We start from the raw sequence: 13549 nt of genomic DNA, 5'->3' as shown, positions 1-13549 counted from the left end.
GCCTTCGGCATTGGCGGCAGCGGCATTTGCCCGGAGAATCACGCAAGGCGATGATTTCGCAGCCAGATTTGACTTGGAGAGCGACGAGGAGGAACGCAGCGCCTGGGGAGGAGAGACAAGGCGGCGCGCGAGCGCCATGGATGCCGCATTCCCGGATATTGTAGCCATTCCCTCGCGCCTAAAACCCTAAAACATTATCCGCCCGCTTGGCAGACACGTCATCATATTTTAGGGCTGATTTGCCATGTCATTAGCTCACAAGGGTTTAGGGCTTGGGGCTTCTCATGGCGAGCAGGGGAATAGCGAGGCGCCTGATCGCGACAATGCGCGCGCCGCCGCGGCAATCGGCCTTCCAGCGGCCGCGATGCCTCAGGTATGATCTCCCGGCGCCGTTGCCTGCTCACGTACTTCGACACACATAGGATTCCTCGTGAAATCGCGGCGCTGGAGTCAATGCGGCCGTTTCACAGCACTCTGGCGTCATCGCGGCTGGTTTCCGGGCTCTCGAGCGGCGGATTTCTACGTTTCGAAGGTCAGGCTCTCTCCGCTCGTTCCGCCGCTTGAATGCTTGCCTGCCAGTCGGTTGTTTGAGAGCCGTTCTTACTCATTCCAGGTGCTCGGAGGTCCTGCTCCACCGAGTCTAGCTCTAGTGACAAGAATGAGAAGTCCTTCTTCGACGAGCGCGAGCAATTGTCCGATATGAGCGATGGAGAAGGGAGCTATAGTGAGAGTGAGTCGATGTGGAGCCACGACGAAGGAGAGGGTGGTGGTGGTGGCGACTCAGACCAGGGGTCGGAGTTTGAGGAGGGTGATACGTTTCTCAACGACAACGATCTCTGGGGCGAGAACGAGGGGATGGATGAAACACCTAGCAGTGAACTGAGCGAGAAGGATACGGAAGAAAGTAAAGAGGTGGAGCAGCCTTCGGTCTCGGATAGATTGATGGAAGAACTCGCGCGTGTTCTTCCCAATGTTCCGGAGGACGCAGTGAAGAAGGCCGAGGAGAAGTTTAGGCAGCAGCAGGGGGAAGCTGGGCGGGTTCGTAAGGAAGCCGGCGCTTATCTCAGAGCGATGAAGAAGGAGTACGACTCTAGATCGTTAGTCCAGGACGAGCACTGCAAGAAAGTTCATCAGAAGCTGTCCATGCTAGCACCGGATCCGGATGGGAGGTACCGGAGCTTGATGGAGGTGGTGTCGGACATAGACGTTCTACTGGAGGCGTACAGGAGAGTCAAGGCGGGTCCAGGTGGCGATCCATCGAAAGTTCCTCTGGACAACGTGAATATGGACTGGTTCCACAACACTCAAGCCAAGCTTAGAAACGGGACGTTCAAGCTGAGCCCGATCAAGGTGGTGGAAATTGAGAAGCGGGAGCTAAGCGGGATCGAGAGGAAACGGAAGCAGTATCATCGTTTCCACAGGAAGCACCGGCAGCCATACTGACGAGCGTAAGATCTGGTTTGGCTGGATTTCTGGGGCTAACTTGGAGGTGTAAACAAAAGCAGGACGCATTGTCAGCTATGTTAGCCCACCTTAAGTGTCGCTTCTTGCGTTCTTGACGAAGGCTTGTCAACCAGTAGACTGGTAGGTGTTGCTTGCTAGAAAAGAAAGAATTTTCCTGTTCGTGCCATCTGACCGGGTGAATCGTTCTCGTTTTTGACCAGATCGATTCGCGAACTATGTCAGCCCTCACTGAAGATGGAGCGTGGCCACACCAGCACGACACACATCCGCTGCGAGGTTTACTACATTGGCTCTTCCCCTCTCTCGCTCTTTCCTTTTTAATGGATTTCTCTACTTTTCAATCCGACTGCTACTGCTGAGTCTCCGCTCGCTCTCTCGCGATTCGAGCCACCCGGGTATTATTATATGATCGCTCCAGCGGCCAGCCGCGTGGTCCTGGTTTGATCCGGTGATCTCGACGGTTGAAGCGTTTGAAGCTGGTTCGTACGCGAAGGCTTTGTGTCGGTGTGTGTAAGCGCACTTACACAAGAATGTACTCCCCCAGGTAGCTAGCTATGCACACATTTCCAGTGATCATTTGGTTCTGGAGTTCCAGATATGTGGTTTTTGCAGGCTTTTTGACGCGATCAGTCCTCGTCCAAACTGGTACGTTGTTGCATTAATGCCATCGCCGAGCTCTGCTATTGACATGCTTTATGGTATTTCAGTGCTGCTCCTGCTGCTGCTGCTGCCCGAGATGGGATGATCCATCTGGTGGGATTTCGCTACTGCGGCTCTGTGCTCCCCCCGCTGCAACGCTCAGATATGGTGAAAGTGACCAAAAGTTTTATTGCGAGCTACACAGATGGAATGAATGTAACACTACGAAGCAGCATCTCTTCCCCCCCGCGGCTTGATATAACAAATTATATCGGAACGGAAAAGGCCTGCGCGAGAGGAAATGTTTAAGCCTCTTGGATCGTCGAGCAAAAAAAAAATGGTGCCTTGTGACAAGAGCTCCATCTGAAGGTGTTAGTAGCGGCCCAGAACCAGGTACCTTGTCTCAAAATGCGCTGGGCCGTGGAAGTTATTTGCTAATTCATGTGTACGTTTCTTTTTCTCCTTTCGGTGCTGCAGTAGAACGCGCAAAACTGGACCTTTCTTCGCTTGGCCAGACTTAAACACCGACCTCCTGGCTGCTTCGAGATGGTCCTGCTATCGAGGTAAGTTTCCAATTTTCATTTCCGCATACCAGGAGGAACCATATCTTCTAGCAGGCCTTCGTCCGTGAAAGTCTGGCTTTGGCCTACTTGCCGGCTTTGCTGTTGGTGCTGCTGTAGAAACTGTTGCTGATCCTGCTGGCTTCGCTGGTGCTGCCGCTGCTGCTGGAGAAGCTGGCTTTGCTGCTGGAGGAATTGCTGCTGCTGCTGCTGCTGCTGCTGGCTTTGCGCTCGAGCCGATGGAAAATTGAAGCTGGCACCTCTAGCTCCGAGGCCAGAGAGAAGCGATTGCTGCTGCTGCTGCTGCTGCTGCATTTGCAAGTGAGGCATAGTCTGGTACAGCGCCTGCGTGAACGATCCGGGGCGCTGGCTGCCGAAAGGATTCACAGCTCCAGCACCTCCTCCGCCTCCGCCGCCTCCAACTTCCGTCAAACTCCTCAGCGTCGCCGGACTGTGGTGAGTGTGAGTACCTTCGTAAGTGGTGATAACAATTCCGGGGTCCTCGCAGGAACGCTCCACTCGCTTCTTCACTGGACACTTGCTGTTGGTGCAGCGGTAGTAGCTCCTGCGAGAGAAGAAAGAAAACTTGGTGATCGATCGGAAGAAAAATCCAGTTTTTTGCTCACGTACCTTGGATGGGGGCTGTTCTTGACGGCCTTTTGCCCGTATTTTCGCCACCGAAATCCATCGTCCATGATATCCACGTCGCTGCGCGTCTGGAGAGCGTAGCGAGGCTCGCGGTTTCGCTTGGGACCTTTCTTTGGAGGCTTGGCTCTGGAAGCAAACGATTGACAGGAAAATTTGGTGAGAGATCTGTGAGATGAGAGTTCCAGTCAGGGATGAAATCCAAATGCACAAATGCCCAGGACAAAAACAACTCCATGTTTTCATCATTGCCTTTGGAAGCACGAAAATCTTCCCTGAAAAATGCCAGTGTAGACTCACGTATGCCCGAGGCGGGCATACGTAAGAGATGGATGGCTATGGCGTCCGCCAACACTGAAATTCATGGCAGCCCAGTTACAACGATGCAAATCCTCGCAAGCCCAAGAAGCATGAAAGCACGAAAGCACGGAAGAAATCAACGAAACCGCAAGAACAAACCAAAAGCCCAGTGGAAGAGAAGAAATGGTGAAAAGTTTGCCGAGAGTTCTTACGGTTTCTTTCCTTCCTGTTGTTGCGGCTGCGGCTCCAGCGACGACGATTTCTCCGCGTCCTCGGAAGACCCGGCCTTGCGCTTGAGCGATCCTCCGGACGATGCCACATTTCCCTTGTGCTCCTCGTCGCCATCGCTGGCTCCCGACGAGGACGTGAAGGACGTGGGAGTTCCAATCGCCTGATCTCCTCCTCCTGACCCTCCAGACGCTATCGATCCACTAGCAGCAGCAGCAGCAACACCAGCGCTAGCAGCAGCAGCAGCATGACCAGCGCTCGCCAGATCCAGCTGCTGTTGATTCGACGGCGCCGCTACTTGATCGTCATCTGGGTCGTCCAAGAAAAATCCCGCGGGATTGTAGCTTTGTTCCAAGTGTTCTTGGTGGCGATGGTGGTGGTGCTGCTGTTGTTGCTGCTGCTGCTGCTGCGAGAGGAAAGTTTGCTGCCACCACGACGCTTCCACTCCGGATCGAGGAGCAGCAGCAGTAGCAGCGTTGTCAAAGTCGGCCAAATTCCAGTCGGTGTAGAGCCTCCCAGCGGCAGCAGCGCCACTACTGCTACTGCCTGGAACAGTGGAGCTGCCGGCCATGATGCCCGAGATGCCGCCACTGTAGAGAAGCTGCGCCGAGTCCACCATGGCCGCCATCGCGGGATCCAAGTGGAAGCTCCAGGGAGCCGCTGCTGCAACCGTGGAGTCCATCAGCGCTGCTGACTGCGCGGCCGATGCAGCTATCCCGCTAGCGATCAAGGACGACGAAGAGCTGGGAGAACTGGAAGAACTGGAAGAACTGGAAGAGAAAGAAGAAGTTATCAGCGCTGTTGCTGTAGACCGCGATGGAGATGAAGAAGCTTCTGTAGCTCCGCCTAGGGTTTGGAGAATTCTCTCGAGCTCCTCTTGCTGCTGCTGCTCCTCCTCCTTGGCACTCTTGATCAGCCTCCTCTCCATAAGACTTTTCTCTTGTCACTTGGAAGATGTTCCAGCTTGCTCCACATTTTCACACCGTTGTATGCTCCTCTTCTTCTCATGGCACTCCTGAAACATCTGTCTGGAGAAGCTGCCACAGCTCCCCCTTCCCAGAAAAATCCAGAATTTCGACTCTAGATCACGAGAGATATCCGAATTTGAAGAAAAGATCTGCTACTTCTTCTTCTTCTTCTTCTTCTTCTTCTTCTTCTTCCTTGCTTGCTTGAGTCCTCTCTCTCCTCCCTCTCTCTCTCTCTCTCCTTTCTTTTTTTGACGAGCTAATAATCAAGAAGAAGCTCCATCCCAGCTATGATGATATTTCTCCATTTAAGCTCTTTTCTAACTCGCTCGCTCTCTCTCTTCTCTTTCCTGTGTCTCTGTCCCAGAGCTGTGATGCCTTGCCCGGGTCTTTCGAATGCCCATTAAATGGCCAATTGCTTCCCCGCTCGCTTCACAATCACAGCCCCCTCCACGAGAAGAAGAAGAAAAAAGAGAGAGAAGAAGCTAAAGAAAATTCAAAGAAGAGGAGGAAGCAAACTCCTTTATAGCCTGTGAGACGAATCCCCGCGATTGCAATTCGAATGAAACAGAAGAAGCAGCAGCCGCAGCAAAGGAGCGACGACGAGTAGGATCGTCTGTACGTGTCACCAGAAATCCCATTCAGGATTTGGACAGTGCTGTATGGATCTCCAACTTGAGTTTTATACGCTCCGGGATGGAGACCTGTGGCCAAACAAACTTCCTGATCGATTCCAAAAACCACGGTCTACAAGACCATGGAAGCAAAAGAAAAAAAGTAAAAAAAAAATGTGAGAGAGAGAGTCGAATGAGGAGAGGATGATGAAGAAGAAGAGGCGATGGAGGCGATGGAAGAGATTCACGGAAGAAAAGTAAACACCGCGTGGGTTTCGTATGGGGGTGGGTTACTTATATGAAGGGGCCGTGTCATACGGCATTGTACGGAAGTTCATGGTTTTTTGGAGACGGTTTATAATGGGAACCTTTTGCCGTGTGACAAGATTGGAGTGATGATTGTGGACGGTGACCATCAACAAGATGGAGCTGGGCGGGGAAGCTCATGAAACAAGTGTGATCTCGCGAGACAACTTTGGAATGAACTTCCCTTTGCTTGCTATAGATTTTTGTGTGGCTTAGATTTGGATTTCGCAAGGGAATCCACGAGAGGGCGGTAGTCTAGTGTCTCTCTCTTTCTCTCTCATATGTAGCTTTCAATCCTTTCTTTTCGAGTGTTTGTTTGTATTGTACAGCCATATTGCGAGTGATTCTTTAGAGCTTAGAGTGGAGCCCATATCTCTCTCCTTTGTGGGGTTCTTCATTGGAAGAGCTCTCGCTTTTGGGACCTCTTCCCCTGAGCTTCTCCGAAGAAGGCGAGAAAGAGTCGCACAGGAATGAGAAGTTTCTTTCGTTAAAACACCCCGCACTTTATAACAAAGAGCGGGGTGGTGGTCCTGGAGTAACGGAATCTAGCAAGAGATGCTTTCTCTTAGAGGTTCTAGATTGGAGCAAGGGTTCCCACCCAAGATATCTACCGATCCAGCAAAGAGGAAAAAAAAAAAAAAGAGAGAAAAATACTGTTTGCTTGTCAACTTGCGAGCTCGTGTGTGTGCGTTTGCCATGAAAACACGGCATCCACCGCCAAAGTTGTCACAGTATGTACGGAAGGGGCTTTTGGATCTCCTGTCCATCCGTGAAAGATGGGCGAGTAGGGAGGCAAGGGGATGGAGATGCAACAACCCAACTCAGCCCCACCTACACAAAAAACGCCTCCGCGGGACTGATTACGGGGAGGTCATCGCGGCCAAGACTTGTGCCCCACGTCTGTTTGTTGCTCTCATCTCATGTCCTTCTAGACTTTGAACGTGAGCGGGTCAAACTTCTTGCTTGTTTTTTTTTCCGTTTGTTTTTCCTTTTGTTTTCCGTTTTTTAACTTCATTTTTTTTTTGTATAGAATTGTGTAAGAGCCCAACACGGCAGTATTCCCCAGTACGGATCTCAATCCCGTGAGCACACATGATCAGGAAAAGAAACCTAATGTTCTAGCCCCGCCACCTTTTCTGAACCTTTAAAGAATCTCTCCCCGAGATCACAGAACCAACACCGCTTTTGGGCGATGAGGTCATCAGGCATGGAACAGTGTAACACGGCAATGAGATCATCTTCGCCTTCGCCACCGAGCGAGTCGATGACTCCCAAATCAATCGCCTGTCATCTATCACACACACCATCATCATCAGAGGAAGGAGATCAGTCTTCAATCAAATACTCATCTACGTATACTTTCCAAGAACACCATACACGTGAGAGATAAACAGGATACACCATACGTCACCGGTTTGCAAGTTGTACAGCATTCTGCGAGACCAACCCGAATTTCCCTGACCCAGGGGGATATTCCCCACCACCATTTCGCCAGCAGCGAGTTTCGGACACCATCAGCAGAGATCAGTCAGCTGGCTGATCCGCTTTTGCCTGATTGTTAACTCTCGAAAGCGTGACGGGTGGTGTGACGGGGAGCATTTACCAAAGCCTGGCATTTTGCCAGCAAAGTAACTTGGAGTTGATACGTGCTGAGCTAAGCACAGCATCACGCAAACTAGAGCCAGCATCAGGCAGGTTTCTGGTAACTAGCTAGTTACATAAGAAAATTAAAGGAAAAAAGAGGAAAAGGTGGCGAGCAAAGTTTGGTGAGGAACTAATAAAAGTAGATGTGGACATGCATGTAACAATTTGCAACTGGGCAATTGCATTGCAGCATGCATGCACAGTATTGTTGTTGTTGTAAATTATTGCAGGAGGCTATCAATCTGCAACAAATTCACCCTCTCTCTGTGGGGACTGGGTAGAACTTGAATGATACTTTGCTAGCCGGCTGTTTGATCCAAAAGAAGTTGCTCCAAATGCACCACTCCCTCTTTCTTTAGAGGAGAAGAGAAAGCCCCAAAGTGTGAGTGAGTGACAACAGCAAATACCCCACTTCCTCTTGCTTTTCTGGAGGCTTTTTTCCTTTCAAAGTTTCCCCTTGCTTTTTGTCCCTGCCCACTTTTATAACATGCAAGGAGCCAAAAAGATGTGTGCCTTGGCAAAATGCCCCAATGGCCACTTGCAAGCCAGGTCAAAGGGGTTTTACATGGAAGCCTTGAAAAAAATTAAAATGGGGGTGGAGAATTGCAGCTGGTCAAAGCTTTTATATGCATATGAAGGGATCGTGGTTTCACTACAGTGTCCCAGTGACAGGCCAGACCGTCTTGAATTTGCGATTTGAATGGTGGCCCGAGAATGAATTCCTATGAATGGTGGGCTTGTTCAAACTTCTCCAGAAGAGTCAACCCTTCTGGGCCTTTGTTTACTCTGGCTTTTACTGCTGTGTAAGCGGCATTTTTTATTTCACCTCGTGGTGAAGTTCATACCTTCAATGGTGAAATAAATAAATGTTAGAAACGTAGTAAACAAGAAGTGATTTCCTTAGATTGACAAGACACTATAGACATGAGCTGAAATCTTTGGATTTATGGAACGAACAATGGTAAGGTAAGGAGATTTTCTTGCATAGTGTGATGGGGTGAAAAATTACCACATCAAAGTTGGCAGATCAGCAAAAATTAACGCATCACCCTGATGTCACTAGAAACAAACAGGTGGAGATCCCATTAACAAAATGCCTAAACCGGATTAAGCACCTTTTAAAGGAGGCGTATACATGCCGCCATTCGCGAGTGTTCGTGTTCCACGCGCACAGACAGCGCGAATTATTTTAAACGTCGTGCAGATTGGTGGTGGTCCAAAAAGGATTTGCTTAGAAAAATCGCCAGCCTTGTTCTTCTTGTGTTCACAAGAAAGAAACTAAAAAGAAAGATCGATCTTACTTGTCGCTGGCTCGAATCAAACAAGGAGCGAATGGAAACAACCAAGCCAAGCCTGGAACAGAGAGGTTAGAGGAAGAAAGGAAAGAAAGGAAAAGAGAAAACTATGGAGAGATTGCTTACCAGAAACCAGGAATGGGGGATCCCAGCCTAACTCTTCTCCCACTCGTGATCAGTGAGAAATGAATCGAGAGTGACCCGTAAAGCTCGCTTTCATTCGCTCGGCGGCCTGCTTAAAAATCCGATTGAAAGGGACGAGCAACAAACGAACCAAACTGCAAGTGCCACTTAAATCAGTGAATTGTCCCAAGGAAAAAGAAAAAAAGCAAGTGGATTACTTACGAGAGACCGGATTACTTACGAGAGACCAGAGAATCAGTAACCAGCGGCAAGAACACTGTTGTTTGCCACTCCGAGCGAGAGAATCTCCTCCAAAGTACTAAAATGGCGATGAAAGTGATCTTCCACAACTGTAGAGTTTGGCCCCCACTGCCTCAGTGGTGCTCCTCCTCTAGAAAAGTTCGCGCACACTTCTCAAGGATACTTATATCTCCATCTTTTTTTTTTCCCTCTCTTTTTTTCCTGTTTTTTTCGGTTTTTTTTTCCTCTCTCTCTCTCTCTTTTCTCTCAGCTGATTCTTACCTCCATGGAGTTCCTGCAAGTGGCTTCGTCCGACAAAGATAGACCACGCAGGGGACGAACTTGGGCATCAAGACTGCTCCTTTACTCTTTTTTTTTGTCGATTAAAATCCGCGACGCTTTGGTCCGAGTCCTGGCAGACAGCGGCCGCATGCATGAGTAGCAGAATTAATCAGCTTGCCTCCCACTAACCTCGACGTGCTTGGAGCCTGTTCCTTGTTTGTTTGGTTTGATACTTCTCCTCCGGCTTAGCATTTCTCCCCCTTTTCTTTAATGGTACCAAGGCATCTCTCATCCAAATCCCCTCTGTTCCAGCCACCACCATTCATGCCAGGCTCCGCTCTCGAGGCCTTCCGATTCTTCCTTTCGCGATTTCCCTTGAGCTTTCCCTGTTCCACACATATATCCTCGGGATGGCCAGTTAGAAGCGATGAATATTTCAAGTAGAAAAGCACAAGGAATCAATGGATGCAAAGCAAGCAAGCAAGCAAAGCGCACGCAAGCAAGGCAAGCAGTGCTCCCTGGAAAACTGAGCTCCGACAGGATGGTCAAGTGTCACCTTTACTTCACACACATTGTCCTGCTCCTCGTATTTTCTAAAGCCAGAAGAAGTTTTCCTTCTGGTATCGAGCTCCTCCCACTGGACTGTGTCCTTGAGTCGCTAGAAGTTAGATATCTGGCATAGAAAACGAGTCAAGCTGGGTACCTGGCTTATAAATCGATAGCCTCTCGGCACATCACAGCATCACAGCATCACAGCATCACAGCAGCAGCATTGGATTCAATGAAGCATGTGTAGTTTATAGTCGGGCTTTGGAGCAAGTAGAGCGTGTAGCATGGAAACACGATCACCGATTGGTGCAATGGCGGCACTAAAAAAGGAAGAAAAAGAAAACAAAGTTAATGGCTTCTCGGCCAGTCCACTCTTGATGACAGACCTTACGCTGGTTGGCCCCCACAAAACTTAAGAAGAAGAGCGTGGACGCGTTAGCTCCTTAGCCGCGTCCCTGGAAAGAAAAAAAAATCACTGTCAATATCTGAGGAAAACAAAGTGAACTAGCATGTCCGACTCGAAACAGGAATGCAGAAACAAAAACGAAACAGTTTCCACCAGAAACAAGAAAGAACAGAGGCCTTACCGCGAGACGTGAAAAAACGGGAAGAACTTAAGATTGTGTAGAAGAGGATAACTCAGTCATGGATAAAAAACAGAATTGTCGCTGCCACTGTCTCCCACTACAGAATCCAAAAAAAAGAAGGAGAATTAGAAACGGAAGGTAAAAACAAAGAGAAAGAACATACCAAATCAAACGTAAAACAAAGCGAAAGAACGAAAGGCCAATGGCGAAGAACAAAAGGAAATGAAAACCAAAGCGAAATGAATGACGAAGAAAGAAGGGAGATGAGAAAGCGGAAGAACTTACCACTCTTAGATGCTTGCGAGCAAGACATAGGCGGCACCTTTCCTCGGATTCAAGTCGACAATCCGGTTGGAGGCTCTGGACCCGCGCTCGCCATCGCGGTGCGTGGAGCAAGACGCGAGCAGGCACGTCCAGTCGAGAGGCTCCGGCACGAAAGGCATGGTTTGCAACAGCTCCTCGGCCTCCCTCACGTATCCGGCTCGTCCCAGCAAGTCCACCACGCAGCAGTAGTGCTGCTTGGTCGCCTTCGCGCAGTAGTCCAGCCGCATCGAAACGAAAGCGCCCAAGCCGCAATCCACGTCGCCCAGACGGCTCGCGGCGATGATCACGCACACAAACGATATCTCGTTGGGCATCTCCACCGCCTTCATCGCCTGGAAGAGATCGATGGCCTCGCGCCAGAGCCCGTTGGAAGCGTAGCCCGTGAGAATCGCGTTCCAGGACGAGACGTTCCTCTCCGGCAGCGAGCAGAAGAGCGCGAGCGCCTCGTAGAGTCGCCCGTTCTGCGCATACGCCGAGAGCATCGCGTTCCAGGCGATGGAATCCCCTCTCTCGATCGTGTGAAACATCTCTAGCGCGCGGTCGAGGCAGCCATTCTGCGCGTACGCGCTGAGCATCGCGTTCCAGGCGACGAGATCGGGATCCTTGATCTTGTCAAACATCTCTTTCGCGTCGCGCAAATGCCCGCTTTGGGCAAATGCCGTGAGCATCGAAGTCCAGGAGATGGTATCCCTTTGCTCCATCGCATCAAACACCGCCTTGGCCTCTGCGAGGTGATCGTTCTGCGCGAACGCAGTGATCATCGAGTTCCACGACGCTACCGATCGCTCGGGCATGGAATCGAAGATGTGCTTGGCGTGCTCGAGATGCCCGGCCTGGGCATACGCGTGGAGCATCGCGTTCCACGCGATCGCGTCCCTCTCGCGCATCTCATCGAAGACGAGCTTCGCATTGCCGAGATTGCTGTTTTGTGTGTAGGCCGATAACATCGCAGTCCAGGTGATGAGGTCTCTCTCGGGCGTGCGATCGAAGAGGGCTTTCGCCTCGGTCAAGAGGCCGCGCTGCGAGTAGGCCGCAAGAACAGCGTTCCAGGACACGAGATCCCGCCACGGCATTCCTCGATCGAACAGCGCCTTTGCCTGCGCGAGATTGCCGGTGCGCGCGTACAGATCCAGCATCGTCGTGGCGATGACTAGATCCTGCTCGGGCATCGCGTCGAAGATCCGCTTGGCGTGCTCCAGATCGCCCGCCTGCGCGTACGCGGACAGCATGATCGCCCAGGAGAAGCAGTTCTTGGGCGCGATCTCGTCGAAGACGGCGCGCGCGAGCTCGATGCTGCCACATTTGGCGTAGCGCTGGAGGAGCATGTTGGCGATCTTCACGTTCGCCGGGAGCAGATGGCGGATGCTAGCGTGGATTTGCTTGATGGAGTGGAGGCTTCTCGCGGATTGGATGAGCTGCAAACACTCGCGCTGATCTAGAAGATCCGGAATTGGCGGCATTCTTCCCAAGAACCCTTAAAAACAGGGCCCCTGTTATTAGGGTTCTTGATTTCAAATGTAGAACCCTAAAAACAGGGGGTTTCTTTATATTTCAAGTCATGTAAGTGTAGCATAGAAGTGTCTTGGTTGGAGGCTGATCCAAAATTCTCCTGGATCCAACCGGCAATCCATACATTCTTTTCCACTCTACGTAATTCCTGGAGCTGGAGTGATGGATTTTCCCCTTCCATATGACCCATTCTTTGAAGAATGGAGCCTGATCAAGAGCTTCTCTAGAAACTGCGAAAAGATCACCATGCACCACCAAAAGGTCCTTGATTTTCCCACCGCCCAGAAGCTCATCCTCGATTGGAACCCAATTCTTCTCCATTGATACATTACACCACATAAGATCGCCCTCTTCTTCTCTGTACATAACAACGTTGATCGCATCGACCTCCATAGCCGGATGAAAGCAGCTTCGGTTCACCACTGTGAGCCCTTTCACGGCCACTGCATCTTCCACTTGATCTTCCAGCTGTGGAACCCTGGGGAGCTCCTCCTCGATCTTCCACTCGTTACAGCGATCGTCGTACCTCACAACATTGATCGCAAGGCGATCCCAGTCCTTGACGAATCCATACATATCCTCCTTGGCGCAAGAGCTCAACGAGGAAGACGAAGATGCGATATCGCGGTATCGTTTCTCTGTTGCCGGTGGAGCCGATCGCACCTTTCCCAAGGATCTTCCGGATGATGGCTGTGGTGGCGAGCCCAAGCTACGAGTGATTCCAACGTTGCTACACATCCATTTCCCAGCGATGGCGTAGACATCATCGCGTTCCATGTCATAAACCAGACACTCGGTCCTATAGTCATTCCCGAGCTTCTTCTTTGGAGACCACTGCGAGTAGAGTTTGCCTTTGAACGCTACGGAGTCCTTCCAGCCGGCAGCGCCGATCACCGGGAACAAATCCCACAACCACTTCCCTCGCCCAATGTCGAGCTTGGCGATCATGTCTCGCCCCTCACCACAGCCCTCTTTTCTAATCGTCCAGACAAAGATCATCCCTGACCAAGCCACCATTCTTGGTTGCCCTTGAGCATAGACCTGGATCTCTGGAAGCTTGATCCAGCCTTTGCCAGGCTCCTGGATCAAAGGAGCGAGATTGATCTTTTTGTCCCAGTCAGCATAGGTGCACACGAGATCTAGATCCCAGAGACGTGGGAGCTGGAGCTCACGAGTTCTAAGCTCCAGAGCGGGGTCTGGAGTGTCGAGGAGGGATTTCCAGGCCTTGGAGAGAGCACGACATACCGGGCGAGTGTAGCATGGTAGCCTTGGAAG

The 13549-nt window shown here is 50.8% G+C and overlaps 3 protein-coding genes and 1 long non-coding RNA gene across 14 annotated transcripts; 2 read left to right on the top strand and 2 right to left on the bottom strand.

The window, feature by feature from the left end:
* Positions 1-273: 273 nt before the first annotated feature.
* LOC9634708 lies at positions 274-1826 on the top strand. 2 transcript variants are annotated; one of them, XM_002967168.2, is made up of 5 exons: positions 274-373; positions 423-532; positions 614-1448; positions 1506-1584; positions 1665-1826. In XM_002967168.2, exons 1-3 carry the CDS (start codon positions 285-287, stop codon positions 1441-1443), a joined length of 1029 nt encoding a protein of 342 aa, XP_002967214.2. In that variant the 5' UTR covers positions 274-284; the 3' UTR covers positions 1444-1448; positions 1506-1584; positions 1665-1826. The 2 variants fall into 2 exon arrangements, with proteins under 2 accessions (XP_002967214.2, XP_024527758.1); XM_024671990.1 differs by having other exon boundaries at positions 614-1584.
* A 62-nt stretch (positions 1827-1888) lies between these two features.
* Positions 1889-3591, top strand: LOC112345374. 2 transcript variants are annotated; one of them, XR_002992023.1, is made up of 5 exons: positions 1889-2008; positions 2060-2109; positions 2172-2666; positions 2721-3119; positions 3172-3591. It is a non-coding gene; the product is annotated as an uncharacterized LOC112345374 (long non-coding RNA). The 2 variants fall into 2 exon arrangements; XR_002992022.1 differs by having other exon boundaries at positions 1889-2109.
* Positions 2270-5667, bottom strand: LOC9634707 (WRKY transcription factor WRKY24). Of its 2 annotated transcripts, XR_002992021.1 has the most exons (4): positions 3821-5667; positions 3294-3437; positions 2501-3228; positions 2270-2390 (listed from the first exon to the last, which is right to left on the bottom strand). XR_002992021.1 is itself a non-coding variant. In XM_002966803.2 (3 exons), the coding sequence occupies exons 1-3, from the start codon at positions 4762-4764 to the stop codon at positions 2682-2684; spliced, it is 1635 nt and encodes a 544-aa protein (XP_002966849.2). In that variant the 5' UTR covers positions 4765-5667; the 3' UTR covers positions 2270-2681. The 2 variants fall into 2 exon arrangements, 1 of the variants encoding a protein (XP_002966849.2); XM_002966803.2 differs by having other exon boundaries at positions 2270-3228.
* Positions 5668-8327: 2660 nt separating this feature from the next.
* Positions 8328-12239, bottom strand: LOC9631668 (pentatricopeptide repeat-containing protein At4g02750). Of its 8 annotated transcripts, none has more exons than XM_024672301.1 (9): positions 10727-12239; positions 10442-10538; positions 10241-10309; positions 10009-10174; positions 9495-9954; positions 9006-9435; positions 8787-8938; positions 8481-8718; positions 8328-8424 (listed from the first exon to the last, which is right to left on the bottom strand). In XM_024672301.1, exon 1 carries the CDS (start codon positions 12223-12225, stop codon positions 10732-10734), a length of 1494 nt encoding a protein of 497 aa, XP_024528069.1. In that variant the 5' UTR covers positions 12226-12239; the 3' UTR covers positions 8328-8424; positions 8481-8718; positions 8787-8938; positions 9006-9435; positions 9495-9954; positions 10009-10174; positions 10241-10309; positions 10442-10538; positions 10727-10731. The 8 variants fall into 8 exon arrangements, with proteins under 8 accessions (XP_024528069.1, XP_024528068.1, XP_024528062.1 ...); XM_024672300.1 differs by having other exon boundaries at positions 8328-8415; XM_024672294.1 differs by having other exon boundaries at positions 8328-8718.
* Positions 12240-13549: the final 1310 nt, after the last annotated feature.

The sequence above is a fragment of the Selaginella moellendorffii genome, unplaced genomic scaffold, assembly GCF_000143415.4.
Source record: "Selaginella moellendorffii unplaced genomic scaffold, v1.0 SELMOscaffold_8, whole genome shotgun sequence".
Taxonomy (NCBI): Eukaryota; Viridiplantae; Streptophyta; class Lycopodiopsida; order Selaginellales; family Selaginellaceae; genus Selaginella; species Selaginella moellendorffii.
The sequence above is the reverse complement of the archived record's forward strand: the minus strand, read 5'-3'. Positions and strand labels throughout refer to the sequence as shown.

Bases quoted from the DNA above. Each gene is read 5' to 3' on its own strand.
- LOC9631668 (XM_024672294.1), bottom strand. From the start codon at position 12,225: ATGCCGCCAATTCCGGATCTTCTAGATCAGCGCGAGTGTTTGCAGCTC.
- LOC9634707 (XM_002966803.2), bottom strand. From the start codon at position 4,764: ATGGAGAGGAGGCTGATCAAGAGTGCCAAGGAGGAGGAGCAGCAGCAG. The intron at 3,438-3,820 runs GTAAGAACTCTC...GTTTGCTTCCAG, and splicing joins CAACAGGAAGGAAAGAAACC to AGCCAAGCCTCCAAAGAAAG. The intron at 3,229-3,293 runs GTACGTGAGCAA...CTTCTCTCGCAG, and splicing joins AAGAACAGCCCCCATCCAAG to GAGCTACTACCGCTGCACCA.
- LOC9634708 (XM_002967168.2), top strand. From the start codon at position 285: ATGGCGAGCAGGGGAATAGCGAGGCGCCTGATCGCGACAATGCGCGCG. The intron at 374-422 runs GTATGATCTCCC...CGACACACATAG, and splicing joins CAGCGGCCGCGATGCCTCAG to GATTCCTCGTGAAATCGCGG. The intron at 533-613 runs GTCAGGCTCTCT...TACTCATTCCAG, and splicing joins CGGATTTCTACGTTTCGAAG to GTGCTCGGAGGTCCTGCTCC.